We start from the raw sequence: 19252 nt of genomic DNA on the forward strand, positions 1-19252 counted from the left end.
ACTGTGACAGTATTTCACGTGGTAGAGTGTGTGTGTGTGTGTGTGTGTGTGTGTGTGTGTGTGTGTCACTTCTCAATGATAAATCAAATGAGATCTGACAGAGATATCTCTTACAACAAACAAAAAATGAAAATCTTTAATAACTGTCTCAGAAAAGGAAATTCCCCTCCATTTGGTTTGGTTTGGCGCTGTCTTCTTACGTAGGGGAGTGAAGGGATTACATGAATGTTATATAATACATATTTTATACATTTAGAAACAAAATCCTAATCACCTTTAAACAAATAAGGGCAAGCTTTCATTTCAGGAACTTCTCAAGTGAGTGTGATTTGAACCCTTCGTGTTGTCTTCTTCAACCAGCCACACAGGATGATGAGATGCATTATGGCAGGGATCAGCTAACTCTACAGGGATGTAAAGGCCTGCTTCATTAACAGTGCAGTAGTATTGTCCTTGTTGATCCCTGCTCATCAGGTGAGGTGTTCAGTTTTTGGCACATCTAGGAGTCTTTACACGTTCGCTGGAACCTCTTTGGACACGCTGCTCCTGCTGACCTGACTCTCCTTGGGCTGAACCTGCCGATACAGCCTGACCTTAAAGTGCCTCCTGGGGAAGCAAAGAAAGGAGAAACTTGAAGATCCACAAAGCAGTCCAAACAAGGTAAATAAACAGTAAAAGTCATAATGTGTGTGTAAGGCTACTTCTTACTTCTTGGCCAGTTCTTTGGAGATCTCCTCCAGTGTGCGGCCTTTGGTCTCGGGGATACAGAGGATGACGAACACCAGTAGAACGAAGCTCATGGCAGCGTAGAGAAACATCACATTATGCACGCCGATTCTTTCTAGAAGAACAAGAGCAAACAAAATACTCATGCTCTGATTTCTCTCATCACAGTCGGCATACTTGTTTGTGTTAACTTGGTTTAACCTACATGCTCGCTGTGGTTGTGCTGCAGTACTGATTAGAAAACTATGCAACTATGCAAATCAGGTCAACACCTAAAGGACTATCTCTTGACTCACAGCTGAACAAGCTGACCTGAATATCCACTTAATGATTAGGTGTGGGCAAACTACTGAGCTGCAGTTTGACTACAGAACAGTCAATCACTAGTGACAATGTGAAACACACTACAGTTTTTGACAAGTAACCAAGAGACATGAGTTTGGCTTTAAATCTTTGTCAACTCATGGCGTAACAATACATATATATGGATCAGTACATATTAATTTAATGAGATTATTTAAGATGCACTGACAACCATATCTGCAAAATAATCTCTGTAAAAAACGGGGTCTTTACAGGACTCCCTAAAAAGTCCATCAGACGACTGCAGCTCATACAGAATGCTTTCTGCTCGAGTCCTTAACAAGGACCAAAAAGGTAGATCACATCACTCCAGTTCTTAGATCCATACACTGGCTTCCTAGACTTTAAAATCCTGCTGATGGTTTATAAAGCACTGAATGGTTTAGGCCCCAAAATACATTGCTGATCTGCTGCTACTGTATGAACCACCTCGACCTCTGAGGTCATCAGGTACTGGTCTGCTTTCAGTCCCTAGAGTCAGAACGAAACATGGTGAAGCAGCGTTTAGTCATTATGCACCACATATCTGGAACACACTGTAGGTCTGCTCCAACTCTCACCTCTTTTAAATCAAAGATTAAGACTGTTTTTATTTGTCACTGCCTTCCTATCGTAGATCATTTTAACTTGCTTTAAATGCACATTTTAAATGGACTTTTAATATATTTCTAATTTTCCTTTTCTTTTCTGTTTTATTATATTTGTCATTTTAATTGTGCTCTTTTATGCTTGTATGAATGTTTCCAATGCTTTAATGTTTTAATGTAAAGCACATCGAGTTGCCCTCGTGTATGAAACGGGCTATACAAGTAAAGTTGCCTTGCCTTGCCTAAAAGCTCAGTAGTAAAGCTGTCAGAATCATACTTTAGTTTTAAGTCATGATGTGGCATTAATGCACACTAACACAACTCTTTTATGGACCTATAGTATTCTCTTGAATTGATGCAGTCTTCACAATTAAATGCAATAAAAATCGGATCTGGCCTTATGATATCCCTAAGTACTCACTTCATAACCATAGACTGTATAATGTATACAAGACCTAGTATTCATGATGTCACCCGTCTGTTCTTGTAGTGCTCTGTTAAAGCCGATCGTCGGCCGGTGCAAAGTTGTAAATGCTGAACTCTTCTTAACTCGGTCCAAACTAGTGTGAGGTAAAGAGGCGGGCCTTTAGCCTTTTCGCTAACAGCTACAAGGTGCCCGTCTGTCAATCAAGTCAACCATGCCCTTATTTAGGCAAAGTTAATATCTTATAAAATAACAAGTTCTAAAAAAAATTCACCCCCGTACAGTGTGTGCCGATTCAGAAATGAGCTATTTAGACCTAAACTGTTTTTGAACCAGACTGTAAACATGTTTATTATTGCTGTAAAGATCGTATGTTTTGAATGGGTGTGTATGTGGTTTCCTGTGTTTCTGCAGCCAGCCTCAAGTGGACACTTGATGAACTGCAGTTTTTAGCACTTCCGCACGGGATTCATAATTTAAGACAGGGGGTTGCCATTTGTTCAGAAACTATTGGATATTGTCTGACAACCGTAAACGCCTCTGGAAACGAACTTCTCTGTATTTACGATGTAGCTAGCGGTAATCGCCATCAGACCCCCTTTTGCCAATTAGCCACGTAAGAGGCGACTGTCTGTTCAGATCAAAAGTCAGGTAAACTTTACCCCCTCTAGGTATGTCTGCAAAGAAACGTCATCTCTTGATCGATTACATGCAGAGCAGGAGTGCCTGTACATCTGTCTCCAGTGAGTCTCAGTTTCACTGTAAACTTAAAGTCACAAAGGCTTCACGCTGGCTTATTCCAGTACAATGAGCCCCCAGAAAAACATTTTCAACTCCCAATCAGTTTGATGCAGTTTTGGTGCCCTCTGTGGACAAAGCAATCTTAGCTAAATTTTGTCCTGCACATGTGTAGGTGGTGTTTCTTTTATATATATATATATATATTGGCCTTTTTGCCTTTATTTTATAGGACAGTTGAATAGAGACAGGAAATGATGGGAGTAGAGAGCGGGGGAAGACATGCAGGAAATGGTCGACCATCCGGGAATCGAACCGACGACCCCTGCGACGAGGACTGTAGCCTCTGTACCTGGGGCGCTTAGACCACTAGGCCACCAGTGCCCCTAGTTAGTGTTTCTTGACACTTAATCTCATTCTGCTCTCTTAAAACAGTCAAATCTATCACATAATCCAACGTGAGCAAAGGCTATATCAGCAGCATGGAGTCAACTACTGTATTCATTAATTAAAACTGGGACAGGATCCAATGATGACGAACATCCCGTGTGTGTAACATCAGAGAGACGCAGGCTGTTAATATTATTTCCTCATTGTTGCTACTTGATGACGTACGGTGTACCCGATGAATTACCTACATTTTAGATTTTATTTATATCTATGGGTGTCGTCGTTGTTGGCACGCTGCAAGGTGTGATTTGTGATTGTGAACATCCTTTAAGTTTAATAGAATTGGCTCCTACATGACTTTTGCATAAGTCACTTTGACATTCTTGTAATTTGCATTTTCAGGTGCCGCCCCAGGTCATGGGTGTGTCGTTATGCTTTAATAATTCATTCATCTAGACTGTAGGGGTGAGTCTGACTGTAGGTCGAATCTGATTCATCAGATTTTGCCCATTTGTTGTTTTTCCTTATTGACCCAAAGTCTGCATGATGGTGACCGCATGATAATATTACGCATAACCCTTTACAATTAAGAGACTCATAGCTTAAAGTAAAAGGGACAACAGAATGTTAAAAGTATAAAACTTAGATTGTTTTAATCTATATTGCAAAAACAACGAGGGGATGAAGGAGAGAAAACTCAAATAAGGCCACCATCCATTAAACATGGAACCACGCGCCACTATAGAATAAGGAATCAGGAGATATTTAAACAGTGTTCGCACAGCGGAGAGCAGCGCTGCGGAGGGTAATTTGTCCAACTTAAGGCTAAACTTTTGTATAATGTTCAAAATCAAACCTGAACCAGCTAAAGGGTTTTTAAATACCTTAACAGAACCTTTTAAAACAATCTTTCATCGCATCTTTGTCCACTTGAGTCTTTTCAAATTGTACGTGAGGAGTGCGCTCCTTGCTTTGTTGACTGTAAATCCTGTCTTTGAGAATATCCTCTCTGATGATGTGGAGGTGGATGGGATGCTGTGGATTGTTTTTGAGGCTTCGGACAGCTTTGGGTATTCCTGCTCGTTTTTTTCGGCCCCGTACAGTTTTTGTGTGGTCCGGTAATCCTTGATCTCACAGCCCTCTTCATGAAGCTGCTCCTCATCTTCATCACTATTTTTTAGGATCAACTGAAGTTTTATTTCTGACATTTTGAGCTGCTATGAACGTAGAAAGATTTAAAGGCCAGCTGAGGTGCGTCTGCTCCACAGGTCCCGCTAAATGATCCACCTTTAATTACCAGGGGAGATTTAATTACCACTTTAAGAGGGTTTAACACTTCAAGAGCTGTTCTCAGAATTACATTAAATAAGTCTGTATTTATATAAAAACAGGATATATGAGACACTATTTTTTACGGGAAACAGGAAAATAATGTAGAATTAGACATTGAGCACCCCCATGGTTTGAATGGAATGATCCACATTTCATATGCAAATACTGGACTATGAGATTGGCAGTCGACTAAGGCCCGTTAGAACGAATCGTCGAATATTCGACTATTTGGGGTCACCCCTACTAGACTGATCCATTAAGTACAGTTAATAAGCATAAAATTGCGTATATGAAACTGTTGTTTTGTGTGGTTATTGTTGTATTAAAATGTTTAAAGACTCTCTTTTACGTCAACACTTGTGGTCAAAAAACAGAACACACTTTCATATTCCTTTCTTTGTTGTGAACAACAACAGAACAACATCTTGGTCACAGTTTTCTGTTGACTCTTCAGTCTCTGCTTGCACAGCAGATCTCTGTGTGCTTATCTGCTCTGGAACTCTTGCTACTTGTTGACCTCTGCTTCACTAAAATGAAAGCTCATCGATTAGCTTCAACCTGAAAGTTAATAACGTATAAACATTAACAAACACACACACCTGTTAGTGTGAGGAACGTCATGGAGATGAGCAGGTTGGTGGCCCAGTTTACTGCTGACACCACAGACACAGCCCGGCCTCGGACGCCCATCGGAAAGATCTCACTGAGAACCACGTACACCACTAGGAAGGAAACGCAACACATAAGTCAAAGACACAGGAGGTTACGGTTAATAATAATTACATATGACATAAAGCAGGATATACTTGAATTTTGAGATTTGACTCTATTGTATGTTGAGTTGGAAAGCTAATTTGAATCTTGCTGCTTTATCTTGGGACCATTTGAATCTATACCACACTATCCAGAGCTGGCCCATGGCATAGGCAGTATAGGCAAATGCGAGGGGCGCCGGCCATCCAAAGGGGGCGCCGCTAAATGAGTGAGGAAGAAAATTTGAAGACAATTCGGAAAAACAATATTGTTTTATCTAATTTAATTTTGAATTAAATTGCGGAATGATGCCTGTAAACATTTAAAAGCTTGTGATTCACTTTTGGTTTTAAAAAATAATGGCATGCAAATAATTTTTTCAAGTCTTTAAGTGTTCATGATTTACTTGTTTTTGTTTTGTTGTTTTTTTTTCTTTACACTTTGGAAGCTGTTAGCTTAATTAGATTAATCTTAAGATTAGATTAGCTTAATTATTGTGTTATATAATGGCTGGATAAATTATACTACTATTACATTATTATATATTTTGAAATTATAGTGTTTTCCCTTCTAAATATAAGTGTCATTACCATTTTATTAATGTTCTTTTAGGGGTCATTTTTGCTTTTAAAACAAAGGAAACCTGTAAAACATAAAGCTGGGTGTCAGTTTTCTTTAAAGGTGACATATCATGCAAAATCGACTTTTTAATGGTTCTCCACCTGAAATATGTGTCCCTGTCTACAAACCCCCCGAAAATGAAAAAAATCCATTCTGCCCCTGTTCTGATTTCTCCACCTTTCTGTAAATGTGTGCTGAAACGAGCCGTTTCAGTTTTCAGTGTTTTTCATACGTCACAACACCATCCGGTCTGTAACGGAAGTCAGAGCTCGGAGCTTGTTCAGCCCATAGACTGTATAAAATACAACTCAACCCCTCCTCCGTTTTTCATTACCTGCACACATTTGTGCTAACAAGGAGCTTAGGAGGGAGGCATGCTAGTTGTAGGCTGTCTTAATAAACACAAAGGTCGGTTTTACTCCCCACGTCTGCAGATTTGAAGATCTAGTGGATGATTTTCATTTTTCATGGAAAAGTGCTAGCGCTAGTTAGCATAGCCACATAGCTACATGTTCGTAACTGTAGCTGTGTACCAAGACACACGTCGACATACTGACGAATAAAACATCAAGAAACACTAAATCTGTGACCAATCCTTCAGAAAGGTCCTGCTGCAGGCGCCTCTCTTGTCAGGATCAGATTCTGGATCAGATTCAGAGGGTTGAAGTAACGCCGGTCTGTGAGCAGCCGTGTATATTCAGCCAACATGTAAACATTAGATCAACATGCTGGACAGCCGAGGGAACATCCACTTCCTGAGGGGGCGTGGTCAGAGAGCTCATTCTCATTTAAAGGCACAGACACAGAAAACAGCCTGTTCTGAGCAGGGCTGAAAAACAGGGGTTTACAGGCAGACCAAAATCTGATTTCAAAGTGTTTTTTTGAGCAATAAACTTTAAAAACATGTTTTGGGGACCTCTTAGACCAATATATTTTGATGAAAAAGAGCATAATATGTAACCTTTAAGTGTATATGTGATGTGATTGTTGGAGTTGGTTATAATACAAGTGGCACTAGTTAAAATCTTGCCTAGGGCACCAAGTCGGTTAGGGCCGGCTCTGACACTATCAGACATCATACCGCTGCTTTGTAGTAAAAGACATGTTGTGTAAATGTAAAAAGGTAATGAAAGCCTGAGGGGGTCCTATAACAGTAAAGTACAATGTGGGTCTTATATTCTCTGCCTTATTTTGATGCGTGTGTTTATGCAAAGGGAGCGGTGGATTAAGAGTGAGTGTTTTGGTGCATACTTGGCCCGAGGCTTATGGAGAAGGCCGCCACATACACCAGCAGACTGATCAAAGACGCCACCCTCAGCGAGGACGACACCTCTACATGAGTCCTTCCTCCGTCTGACTCTCTTATCCCATCATCCTCTCCATTCGTCCCCCATGTCTCCTCCTCATTGTTCCACACTGCGGGGTACTCAGTGCTTAAAAAGTCTGTATTGTTCAAGTCAAGAGTGGTTGTGTTTAAATCCTCCAGCATGTGTGTGTGGTTTAGTAAAGACTGGCTTTTACACAGGCTGGTGAGGTGGGTGTGGCTCTGCAGTGTCAATGTCCCAAGAGCAACAAGCGACAGCCCCATTGTGACGGCGCCCACGCACAAAAAGCTCTTTGGTCCAAGTCGGTCCACCAATAGCACAGCTGGGATGGTGCCGACTACTTTGACTACTCCGAACCCTGTGGATGCTAACGTCGCTGCTGCGTCGCTGTCGTAGCCGACACTGCGAAGGAGAGGTGAAGCGTAGGAGAGGATGTTCGGCTGACCTGTAGCCTGCTGAAGGAAGACTAAGGCGACACCTGTGAGCAGCCGCGATCGCAGGTTAGCCTTAGTGCTGAACAACTCCCGGAAACTGTGCTTTGATTCCTCTTTAAGTCCAACCTGGATGTCTCTGAGCTCTTCCTCCACATGCTCCTGAACCCCACCTCTCATCCTGACCAGCACCCTCCTGGCCTGCTCCACCTTACCCTTCGCAACCAGGAAGCGTGGGCTGGGTGGAAGAAACAGCATCACGCTGAACTGCACCAGAGCAGGAGGGATGACGAGTCCAAACGTGTACACCCAGCCATGAGGAAGAGTAGCAAAGGCGTAACTACAGCTGAACCCCAGCATCACTCCTACAACCAGCATCAGCTCGTACAGCGTCACCAGCAGACCCCTCCTCTCCCTCGGGGAGATCTCTGCGATGTATAGACACGCCCCCGTCCCGGACAGCGACGTCCCCATGCCGACGATCATCCGGCCAAGCGTGAGTGAAATAAGCGAGGTAATGGCGATGAGCACGATCGTTCCTGCGACCACCAGGGCGGCGCTCAGGAGCAACGAGCAGCGGCGGCCATAGCGGTCCAGAATGGGGCCGCCAGCCAGGCAGATGAGGAGAGCCCCGAGCAGGTGGGAGCTGACCAGCAGTTCCTGTTCCCGGCAGGAGAGGGAGAGGAGGCCTCGCAGCTGCAGCAGGACTCCAGAGGTCAGACCCATTTCATAGCCCAGCATCAGGCCGCTCAGAGAGGCCGCTACAGCTGCCACCACCACCAGCCAGGTGCAGCCTACAGAGAGGGACAAACAGAGAGAACATGGTGTCGGATTAAAGCTTCAAAAGCAAAAAGACAGGACCAAATAACTGTCCCCCAGATATCAAGAATTTTGCTGTATTTTTCTTAAAGTGGAGGTTCAAACCAGAAACTGTTTCCATGTTTGTTTAATGAAGAAGTCTGGATTTGTATGAGGCCTGCACTGTACAAACAGATGGACATCATGACTGCTCAAAAAAGTGAAGCCAAAAGATTCAGGGGCCCCTGTCCTTCTGACTGTCCGCAGTATGGGTCATGAAATCCACCTCCCTTCACGATAACAGACGGAACCTGACTGCTTGTCTACTTCAAATGATACTAGAGCCTGTGGTCTGTCCTGACCTGAGGGATCTCTAGTAATAACTTAATGTGCTTTCTGTTTAGCAGAAGGGGCAGGACATCAATTTTTGCACCTCAACCACCCTACTGCACAGATTTCCGGTCATAACGTGCACGATGGCAGCATCCCTTGTAAGAGTTTTTTCTTTTTTAAATTTGAGTTATATTTTTGGGCATTTTTGCCTTTATTTGATAAGATAGCTGGAGAGACAGGAAATGTGGGGAGTGGAGAGTGGAGGAAGACATGCAGCAAATGGTAGAGACCGGGAGTCAAACCTGCAACCAATGCGACTAGGACTAAAGCCTCTGTATATGGGGCGCACGCTTAGACCGCTAGGCCTGCAGCACCCTGTAAGAGGGTATTTTGGCATCTCTTTGTAGTACCATAGAAGGAGAGGAGATGCTATGTTCATCTCTATGTATAGTCAACAGGTCAGTGGAAGAGGCTTGGTCAAATAAAAAATTTAAATGAGCAAATACGTTTTTTCTTTTAGACAGTCTTTTGTTCTGTTTTCATGGCACATTTTCAAAATGCAATGATAAGGAATTTGAATGAATTTATTCTGCAGCTGGTTAAGGTTTCTTTACTTCAGTAACAATTAGGGATGGGCAATGATTTTCAAATATTGGAATATTTGTTCACTTAGTACAATTGAAGAGTTACTTGGAATATTTTCTCATTTTAAAAGTACAATTTTTCCTAGTTTTTACCTGTGCCTGGTTGTAATACGGTATTCCCACCAGATGGTGGCTATAGAGCGTCTTAAAGCTGTTTACTAAACGCATTACATAACAGAAGAAGAAGAATGCTAACTGCATCAAATAGCAAAAGAAGAAGAAAACATTTGCGACAGTCGCTGCAATTTTTTCTTCGTTTCTGAATCTAACACTACTACACATGTATTTCCAGAGACTGAGCATGGCTGTAAAATGTAAACATACACGCTGCACGGCATCACAGAAACACCTACATAAAGATCAAGACAGACACTGACAGTGCTGCTGATTAACGCGACTGCCACACAAGTGGCTGTTAATGCGACAGGTGTGTGTGGCTTCAAATGCCCATCCCTAGTAAGGATATATAGGCTCTCATTATATTAACATTTTGCATAACTTAAAGCTACTGTAAGGAACTTTTAACTGGAAGACAAACAGATTTAAACTGATGCTGATGCTTCTGTATGACAGAAAAATGCAAACAAGACCATCAGCAATAGTTTCTAAACTGTAACTTTTAATGCCAGAAACCGCTGCAAGGGGATAAGTGTCAAACCACTCCGCTGATGGCACACTAAAGAAACATCCTCTTTTTCTCTTTACATTTTCAACAGCAAATATCCACAAACAGTGATTTGTTTGAATGTTAAAAGAAAGAAGACCATTGTTGTTTTGGTCAGAAAACACAACCTTGAGAACAGAAACAAGATCAGCAAAGCCATGAGTTGTACAGGTTTACATCTTTCCCCACAGCGGTGGCCCAAAACAACACAAACAAAAAATGACTTACAGCAGCTTTAAGAGGAACTTTGTAAAACTCCAAGTTAGACTAAATCAGCCTCACCTTTAGCTCACCCAGTGTAATTGTAATTTCACACTAGGCAGTCAAATTCCTCACCCAACATTTGGAGCCCTGGCACCTGCCTGCATCAGCGTGTACATAATCTGATCATTCGCACAGTTTCAGTTAAATAATGCTGCGTTCAAGGATTAGAGACGACGTGGTACGTGGCCAAACTCAGATATGGTGTTTCTACAAAAATCACCCATTCTAAGAATTTTTACATTTGTTGCCTTGTTTGTGCAAATCAAGGGATTAACCTCAGGTGAACGGATTAGAGGTTTCCTTTTTAATTGAAATTTTCTCACTCTTGGAGCTTCTGTGAGGTCGTTTGAGGTGATCAGGTTGAAGCTTCCATGTCATCAAGCATCTGAAGCATTGAGGGTTTTAAATAGTGAGACACTGAGCAGTGTTATGTAGCTGACACAACACTTTGACCTCTCTGGAGTCACACCAACTAGACCAACCGACTGTTCCCTCTGGTGACGACACAAGTATTGTCCCCCTGTGAACAGACTGCTGTTTCATCCGAGGACGGTCACTTGTGCAGCTTCTGTAATCAGCTTTAGAACATCATGATTTCACCAGTGCTGACACAACACATGAAGTATTAGCAGTTCATGAAGAAATGTTCATTCAACCTTCAGAGAACTAATTGAAAAAGTGGTAGGCTCTTCTTTTAGGATGCTACATGGGCGATCAGGTAAAATAGTGATGATTAATCATTAAAACACCTGAGAGTAGGTTTTAAAAATGTGGATTTCATAACTCCTGGAGAGGCCAAAGCTTTTCTCTGTTTAAGTTCCATCCTCCAAAAGGGCTGACTGTGTGCAAATAAGGTCTGAGGTTCACAGAAGGGATGCCTGTGAGTCATGTTGAGTGAGTGTGCTGAGTCGACAATAACAACAACCAAGCAGAAAGGAGCTGTTATTTATGTTTTTTGTTTGTTTTCTGTTTGTGTTCTTCTTTTTTTTTTAAAGTAATTAATCTCGGTTAGACCCAGGAATCTTTTGGAAGGAGGGGTAGCCTTCCTGTTTTTTGGGATGTTGCCATTGTTAGCAACGGAGGACTATCTGTGGGTCTTTTCGATCTGCAACCCCCTGCCTTTACTATTTTTCATGGTGTCACCAAGCGGCAACAAAATAGTTCTAAAACTATAAAGCCCATGCAGAAGTGTTATAAACTGCAATTCATAAAGCATCCGCTTGAGGCTAGCTGCAGAAACACCGGAAACCACATACACACCAATTTAAAAAAGACGATCTTTGCAGCATTAATAAACATGTTTACAGCCTGGTTCAAAAACGGCTTGGCTAGCTAAGTTCGTCTAACGCGACGGTTCAGAAGATATTTAGATTACGAGTTTTTGCCCAAATAAGGACATGACTGACTTAACTGACAGGTGGGAACCATAGACTTTAAATAAAAATGGACAGCGTTGCTCCGCCTCTTCTCGTTGTACAGTTCTGAAGCCAAAAAATCCCTCTCCTGGGCGCCGCCATTGTGTAGCCAGAGCCTGCGAAGCCACTGTAACGAGCTCCGCCCTACAGCGTAGCGTCACAAGACGCTGTGTGTCCTTTAAAGTTTCCTTCTACGGCGGCTGTGAATCAAAGCAAACCCAGAAGTAAAACCCCGTTTTTTAACCTCTAATAACTAACGAAAAAGAAACTTTTCAGAAAAAAGAGGCCTTGGACACAAAACAGTCAAATACTAACTACATATCACCAGAGCATTCGGATGTGAGAAACGTTCATACGACGTGTATTTATTTTTTAAAGTTTGACTGCACCCCCATTCAAATGAATGGGGAAGTGGGATGTTTTGACCTCTACTGCAGCCAGCCACCAGGGGGCAGACACTCTGCTGAAAGCTTCACCACCAGCCGAGGGAACTTCTCCCCTGGTGGGAACACATGGCTGTTGGCTAGGAGGCTCAAACCCCGCCTCTTTACGTCACAGTTTTTTGGATGAGTTAGGCATTTCAGATATGGCTCCAAACGACGACTTCAAAACAGCGCTCAGGAACAGATGTCATGGATACTACGTCCATTATTTATAGTCTATGGGTGCCACTGGGTTTCGTGTCTATTGTGTATGTGTGTGTAAATGTTAATAAAACAAAAAAAAGTTACAAATAAAATCTTCAAAAAAAAACAAAAGGAGCTGAAATAAAACTGATCAATGAAGAACTTCAACACGTTTCAAGATTGTTTTTAAAAAAGCACAATGTAGTGATTCAGTATCAATGATTCCTTTAATCATTCTGCTAAACTTCTGCACCTGAATCATTATCAGTACATCCTGATCTTTTTAACCATTGCTTCCTCCAACTGCCCTGCTAATCCTCAGTAAGACTTTGTTATTACTTAGTTATTATTGCACAACATGCATGACAAACAGCAGCAGCTGCACACTCCAGGGTCCTGCCGAGTCTATATGCTGTTGTACTGTATCCTCCCACTCAGAGTTAATACTGAGTCGTTCTTCCTCTCAGATACTCGGCTAACAAGGACTATGAATCTGTTGTCAGCACTGCATTGCTTCTCCACAAATGTAACTGCGAGTATCTGTGGTTTCCCTTTAAATACGTTGTTGTACCTCAATCACCAAGGATGGAGATTTTGCTATTGTTATATTTTGTTTGGCTGGCTATGACTCCTCTGATTTGAGAGGTCCAAATCAAAACAGAGTTTATTTTGTTTCTATATTTGGGCTTTTATGGCTTCATTTGTAGAGGATTGGACTGTGGATAGACCAGGAAACAGGGAAAGAGAGAGGGAGTGACATGCAGGAAAAAGGGCCTCAGATCGAAATCGAACCCTAGCCTGACAGAGCTGTAGCCTCTGTACATGGGGAACGCGACTAAACCACTGGCCAAGCTGGCACCCCAATGAAAGAGTGTCATTAAAGCAGATTCAGCAGAAACAAGGTGTTTCTTATCATTTCGCGGTTGCAGGCATCCCATTGAGGATGCAGCTTATCGCATTTCAGCGGCTGTGAAACAGATCAAAGTCCAACTTGCAGAAAAAAAAGATGCCTCACGTCTTTTCTTCTATTCTCTCAAATCAGTTAAACCCAATATCTAGTTGTAAACAGTGCAAAGATAAGATATCAAATGCTGAAACTGAAAATGTTATTGTTTTATGAAAAATATATGCTTATTTAAAAGTTGATGCCAGCAACACGCTTCAAAAATTTTGGGACAGGAACAACAAAACACTGACAAAGTTATTCAATGATTAAAAAAAGAACACCTGAAGGAATACCTTGCAACTAATGGGGTTAATTTAAAACAGGTTGATCACATAACTAGGTATATAAAGGGCATTCCAGAGAGGCTGAGTCTCTCAAAATTAAAGATTGAATGAGGTTCACATGTCTGTGAGAGACTGAGAGTGAGCAAATAGTTCAACAACTTCAGAATAATGTTACTCTGGGTAAAGTTGCAAAGAATTTGGGGATTTCATCATCTATAGAAATATCACCAGAAAGATTCAGACAATCTGGAGAAATCTTAGTACATGAAGGAAAGGACAAAAACCAGTACTGGATAGTCGGGATGCCCGGGCCTTAAGAATCAAAATTTGACATTCTTTTTGGAAATCATGGACGCTGTGAAGAGAAGAGGGACCATGCTGCTTGTTACCAGCGCACAGCTCAAAACTTAGCATCTTTGATGGTATGCGGATACATAAGTTCACATGGCATGGGTGGCGTACACATCATCAAGGCAAAAATCAAGGCTGCCATTCAGGCGATGCAACATTCAGGGACGAATTTGCATAATCAGGCAGGACAGTGTCAAACCACATTCTGCATGTATTTCAACCATAGACTGTATCAAATATGGACTTGTATCCGTGAGGTCACCTGTCTGTTTCTGAAGCGCTGTTTTGAGACCAATCGTCGGTGGCAGCCATATTGCTTCTGTCGAGCCTTTGTGACGTAAAGAGGCGGAGTTTGAGCCTCCTGCAGTCAGCTGTGCCTCTCATTGGAGGACTAGTAATCTCAATATCTTCTAAATTGCCGCGTTAGAAAAAAATTCACCCCCCTCACAGTGTGAGCTGATCGAGAAATGAGCTATCCAGACTACACTCGGCTTTTGTACCAGGCTGTAAACATGTTTATTTCTGCTGTAAAGATTGTCTTTTTTTCCATTTGTGTGTATGTGACTTCCGGTACTTCCAGAGCCAGCCTCAAGCGGATCCTTGATGAACTGCAGCTTTTAGCACTTCCGCGTTGGACTCATATTTTTAGACCGGAGGTTGCCACTTGATCAAAACAGCATGGCTCTGTAGTAGAAGAGTCCACATTGAAAACATTGTGGAGCATCATGAAACTGTTGAGCAGCTGAAATCCTATATCAGGCAATATTTCACTTTCAGATCTCCAGAAACTGATCTCCCAAACGCTTACTGTGTTGTTAACACGTGAAGTGATGCCACACTACAGTTAACATGCTCCTGTCTTAAGTTTTTGGAAACCTGTTGCTGGCTGAAAATGTAAAAGGAGTATATATATTCTATAAAACAGTAAAAATATTCAGTTTCAAAATGTTATGTTGTATTTGCATGTCATTTGAATGTCAGTGTCGCAATAGAGGGTTAGATGATTGGCAAACCATCAAATTCTGTTTAATTGACATCTTGCATAACATCCAAACTTCTTCAGAATTGGAGTTGAACAAGCTTCTATGTGGAAATGATTTTTAATGTGTGAGGCAGCAGATAAAATGTGTCCCCATAGAAGCCGCTTCATATCACAGCTAAAACAAATAGACAAGTTACTGTTTAAACGGCTGATACTTTACACTGTTACAGCAGCCAGTATGCAGCCAGGGTGCGTCACATTTTTCTGTTATAAGCCACCAAGGTCGTGGCGCCCTGGTACACAGGCATAATTACAGCCATAAAAACAACTTTTGGCTACATCATTAAACAGCGATTGAGAAAAACAGTCAATGCAGCAAAAAAAGAAAAAGGGGGGAAACTGTTGTAGCTGAACGATCACAATTGTTATGTTCTTAGAAATTCATATGAATGTTCCAGGAAGAAGGTTTATTGAATTATCTCAACAATTTTCCTGAGAAAAACTGAAGCAGGATCGTTTGCATAAGCCCAAAATACAGATTAGTGGTGTCTGTTACTCACGATCACATCTATTACAAATAATGAGGTTCTTTTAAGTCTTATGTTGGACTCAGCTGTTTAATGAGGATAAGTGATGGATGCCAGAGTGTACGCTGCATGGATGGGCACATACTTACACCTTTACCTTGAGATGTTAAAGCAGTAATATGTACGCTCTAAGAATAACTATGATATACCTCAGGTGTTGACCTGGGTTAACTTAATAGGATGCATTTGCTAGATAGATAGTGTGGTGGGAAAAATACAGACATGGTAGTATGTTGTTCTTGCTTTGATCAGAAGCTAGAAACATTCACACATACCAAACCTTCTGTGATTTGCATATTGTTATCTGTTCCCATGGCTGAGAAACAGACCATAAGGTGAGAAGTCAGGAAGGTGACCAGGAAGCAAGAGGTGATAAGAAACTCTCTTGTTTGTCTTACAGTTCTTTGAGGATGCTTAATGATGTGTTAATATTATTCTCTGAAGAGGATAAGTAACGTGTTGTATCTTCACTCTGGGTCAGTTGAGCAGACCTTGTCTCGGTTGTTAGATCACTCTGCCATCTGACCGCTTTGCAAAGCTTACTGAAGGCCGGAATAAAGCTCACAAAGACAAACCGTTGTTGTTTGAGTCTATCATTTCCAGATTTCCACCACAATAGATAGATAGATAGATAGATAGATAGATAGATAGATAGATAGATAGATAGATAGATAGATAGATAGATAGATAGATAGATAGATTTGTTTGTTCCAGCAGCTTACAACATGGAACAGGAGAATACAACAATGTGCTTACATATTAAAAATAATAATAATAAATAAATAACAGTAATAATGATAAGGTGAATATAAGATAACATAAAATATAGTAAATATAAGAGATATACACACTATGTACACTTCTACACTTCTGTCTCATGAATCGATAGTTAGGTATGTTATTGCACAGATTTTATGAGCACACACAGTATGAAAAGCACACACCCAGCGATGGATGTGATGATATGTGTCAGTGTGTACCTGGGCCTTTGGGTGGGGGTAGTTTCTGGGTCTCAGAGGAGGGGTTAACCGGCAGGTAAGAGGTCGACCTCCTTGTCTCTGTGTTGGGGTCCATCTTCAACCACCTTTATGAAAAAACAGATGCAAACCAGCAAATTCAGACAAAGGGAAAACAAACATGAAAACAGCAACAATCTCCTGGTGTTAATGCTTAGTGCATGCTTTATCTTCCATGTAATGATTATATTTAGAAACAAAACACCAACTTCAAATGTTCTGCATCTTCACTTATTCCAAAGAAAAATTTAAACCAATCTTAGTGCAGGAGAATAATTGGCAGAATGTGATCATTTTAGGACCAAAGCCCCTGTTTTTCCTCTTTTCTGCAGTCCAGGGTCAAACATACACCAGCTGATGCTTTGGGTGGCCTTGGAGACGCACCGGCTTCCAAATGCACGCCCTGTCATAAATACCAGCTCTGTGGAGCTCACAGGGGACACCTGCAGCTGTTTCTGTGACACAGGGATGTTGAGTGAATTTGGGAGTGTTTTTTTAAGACTGCGTCTGTGTTTTGCACTCATCCTGTTTTTTAGTGAGCTTTGACCTTTAACCCCTCCCAAAGTTTGCTTTCTCGCCTGTCTGCTGCACACAGAAGTGATCTGGAAGACTTCTCCCCACATGCAATGCTGTTTCTCTCACTTGCATCTTTCTATGTGATGTGTAGCCTCCTTCCTTTTCTGTCATTGTTTCAGTCTTTCTGACTCCTCTAAGTGGATGACTTGTGCCAAAATGCAACATTGTCATTTGGTGGAGGCTAAAATGCAAAGACCACTATGGACAACAACACAATAACAAAGTCAAAGCGAGCAGCTGACTTCAAGTGTGGGCTTGTCCACTCCTCTCGTGCAGCTTTTAGCAGCTTTAAATGTATTAAACTTTAACTTGACACACATTAAAGTTGTTAAGACATCTATAAAAGGTCCCTACCTGACGCCCTGGCTGTGTCTCTGTTGTTATCTCAAGCTCGTCTTCGTCGGTCCATTCACTTTCTTCTCTTCAGACTTTCTCCCTGCCTTGACTTTTCCTTTGCTCCAAAACACCCGTGTCTACGCACGCACTCGGCTTGTTTTGGGTAAAGCAGTACTTAAGCCCCGCCCATGTCCGCAAAGAAGACCAATAGGAGACGCGTGTGCAGCATCAGAACGCCCAACGTGAAATCTGATTGGTCCAAACGTATGAACGAGCTAGTGCTTATAGTAAAATGTACTTACAATAAAACAGTGAGCTGCTGTGGGTTATTAATGCTTATTAACGGTAAAGAATTATCTTATCTGTCTCTGTGGTGTGTTGTGCATCTTACAGCTGCATTTCATATTATAATAGAGAGCTTCCTGCTGCGACCACCAACATTAAGTATCCATGTATAAAATACACCTGTATCAATAATGCTCCTTCTCTCATACTGCAAGTGAAAACAAACCGGATGGCCACCTGCTGCTTGCTGAGTTCTAATGTCCTGTTTCCACGAATGCAGCAGTGCCGAGCTGCTCCACCTGCCCTGCTGCTTCACATATGACACACGAGTGTTGCCTGTTCAGTTTGAGCATGGCCTAATTTTTCAGGAGATGTTTTTAGATGTTCAGACATGTCCTACAGAACACAAACTTTGACCTGTTTTACCCACCGTTATTTGATCCTCACTTAACTTCATTAGAGGCATGTGCTGCTGTTATGTAATGACTGAGTACCAAAGTTTACTATAGGCGGCCTACTTGTTGAGCCTAAGCCAGCCAGTGTTTGCAATTGCCCACAGGATTATCATACTATTTATACTAATATTATCTTGCAAGATACTTTGCTAAGTCGATCTTTGGGAAACAACAGATTTCTTTCCGCCCTTTAATAGGGAGCTTGAGCACCATTTTAATGTGCATGTTATTAGATACTTGTAGTATTTAGAAATGATTTGACACTAAGACTTCATTTTCTTAATAAAAGACACTCATTGCTCAATGTGAGGCTAGTTCTGAAATGCAAGAGATAAGGTTTTACTCACCCAGCAGGAAATATTATAATCAGCAGACACTTCTATTGATAGTTGGAAGGTCAAACTTGTGCAATGTTGCTTTGTGCAAATAAAAACAAATCAATCAAAAAGTTGGTTTTAATTTGAAGTATGCAGTGGTGAAAGAGATACTCTTAGGTCTTGTAATAGTAGAAGTTTATCATTACTTACTCAGTCCAAAAATAATCATCTATTCAAAGTCCTGACACCCTCAATAACTCACCTTACCTAAGTCAAAGTACACCCAAACTATCAGTTACTTAAACTAATAAAGCAGAGTCACGTGTTACCTGTGATATAATTAACCTCTTTGAATTATATCAGTGTGTCATATAGATTACTACTGAGATATTATTCTGATGTCCTGCCACCCATTCATGCCCTCTCAGTCTTATCCTTTCCAGGTCAAAGCCATTTCTGAGAACCTTACACGGAGGTAGGAAACAATTTAATTCTGCTCATGTGCTGTAATGCAGAAAGATCAAATATTTCAGTATCTCTCAATCAATAAATCAATCAAGCTTTATTTAGATAGCAACTTTCATACAAATCAAATGCAATTCAAAGTGCTTTACAGCGATTAAATGATAATAATACAAAAAAAAAATCTAATATATCATGACTGAACATAAAGCAGAAATGGA

General features: G+C 41.3%; 1 protein-coding gene across 1 annotated transcript; it reads right to left on the bottom strand.

The window, feature by feature from the left end:
• Positions 1 to 106: 106 nt before the first annotated feature.
• slc2a12 (solute carrier family 2 member 12) lies at positions 107 to 17645 on the bottom strand. Its single transcript, XM_034698916.1, has 6 exons — positions 17531 to 17645; positions 16565 to 16668; positions 7186 to 8484; positions 5160 to 5282; positions 709 to 841; positions 107 to 606 (listed from the first exon to the last, which is right to left on the bottom strand). Exons 2-6 carry the CDS (start codon positions 16656 to 16658, stop codon positions 510 to 512), a joined length of 1746 nt encoding a protein of 581 aa, XP_034554807.1. The 5' UTR covers positions 16659 to 16668; positions 17531 to 17645; the 3' UTR covers positions 107 to 509.
• Positions 17646 to 19252: the final 1607 nt, after the last annotated feature.

The sequence above is a fragment of the Notolabrus celidotus genome, chromosome 13 (assembly GCF_009762535.1).
Source record: "Notolabrus celidotus isolate fNotCel1 chromosome 13, fNotCel1.pri, whole genome shotgun sequence".
Lineage (NCBI taxonomy): Eukaryota > Metazoa > Chordata > Actinopteri > Labriformes > Labridae > Notolabrus > Notolabrus celidotus.

Bases quoted from the DNA above. Each gene is read 5' to 3' on its own strand.
- slc2a12 (XM_034698916.1), bottom strand. From the start codon at position 16,658: ATGGACCCCAACACAGAGACAAGGAGGTCGACCTCTTACCTGCCGGTT. The intron at 842-5,159 runs GTGTGTGTGTTT...TTGTTCTTCTAG, and splicing joins GACGTTCCTCACACTAACAG to AAAGAATCGGCGTGCATAAT. The intron at 607-708 runs GTAAGAAGTAGC...TTGCTTCCCCAG, and splicing joins TCCAAAGAACTGGCCAAGAA to GAGGCACTTTAAGGTCAGGC.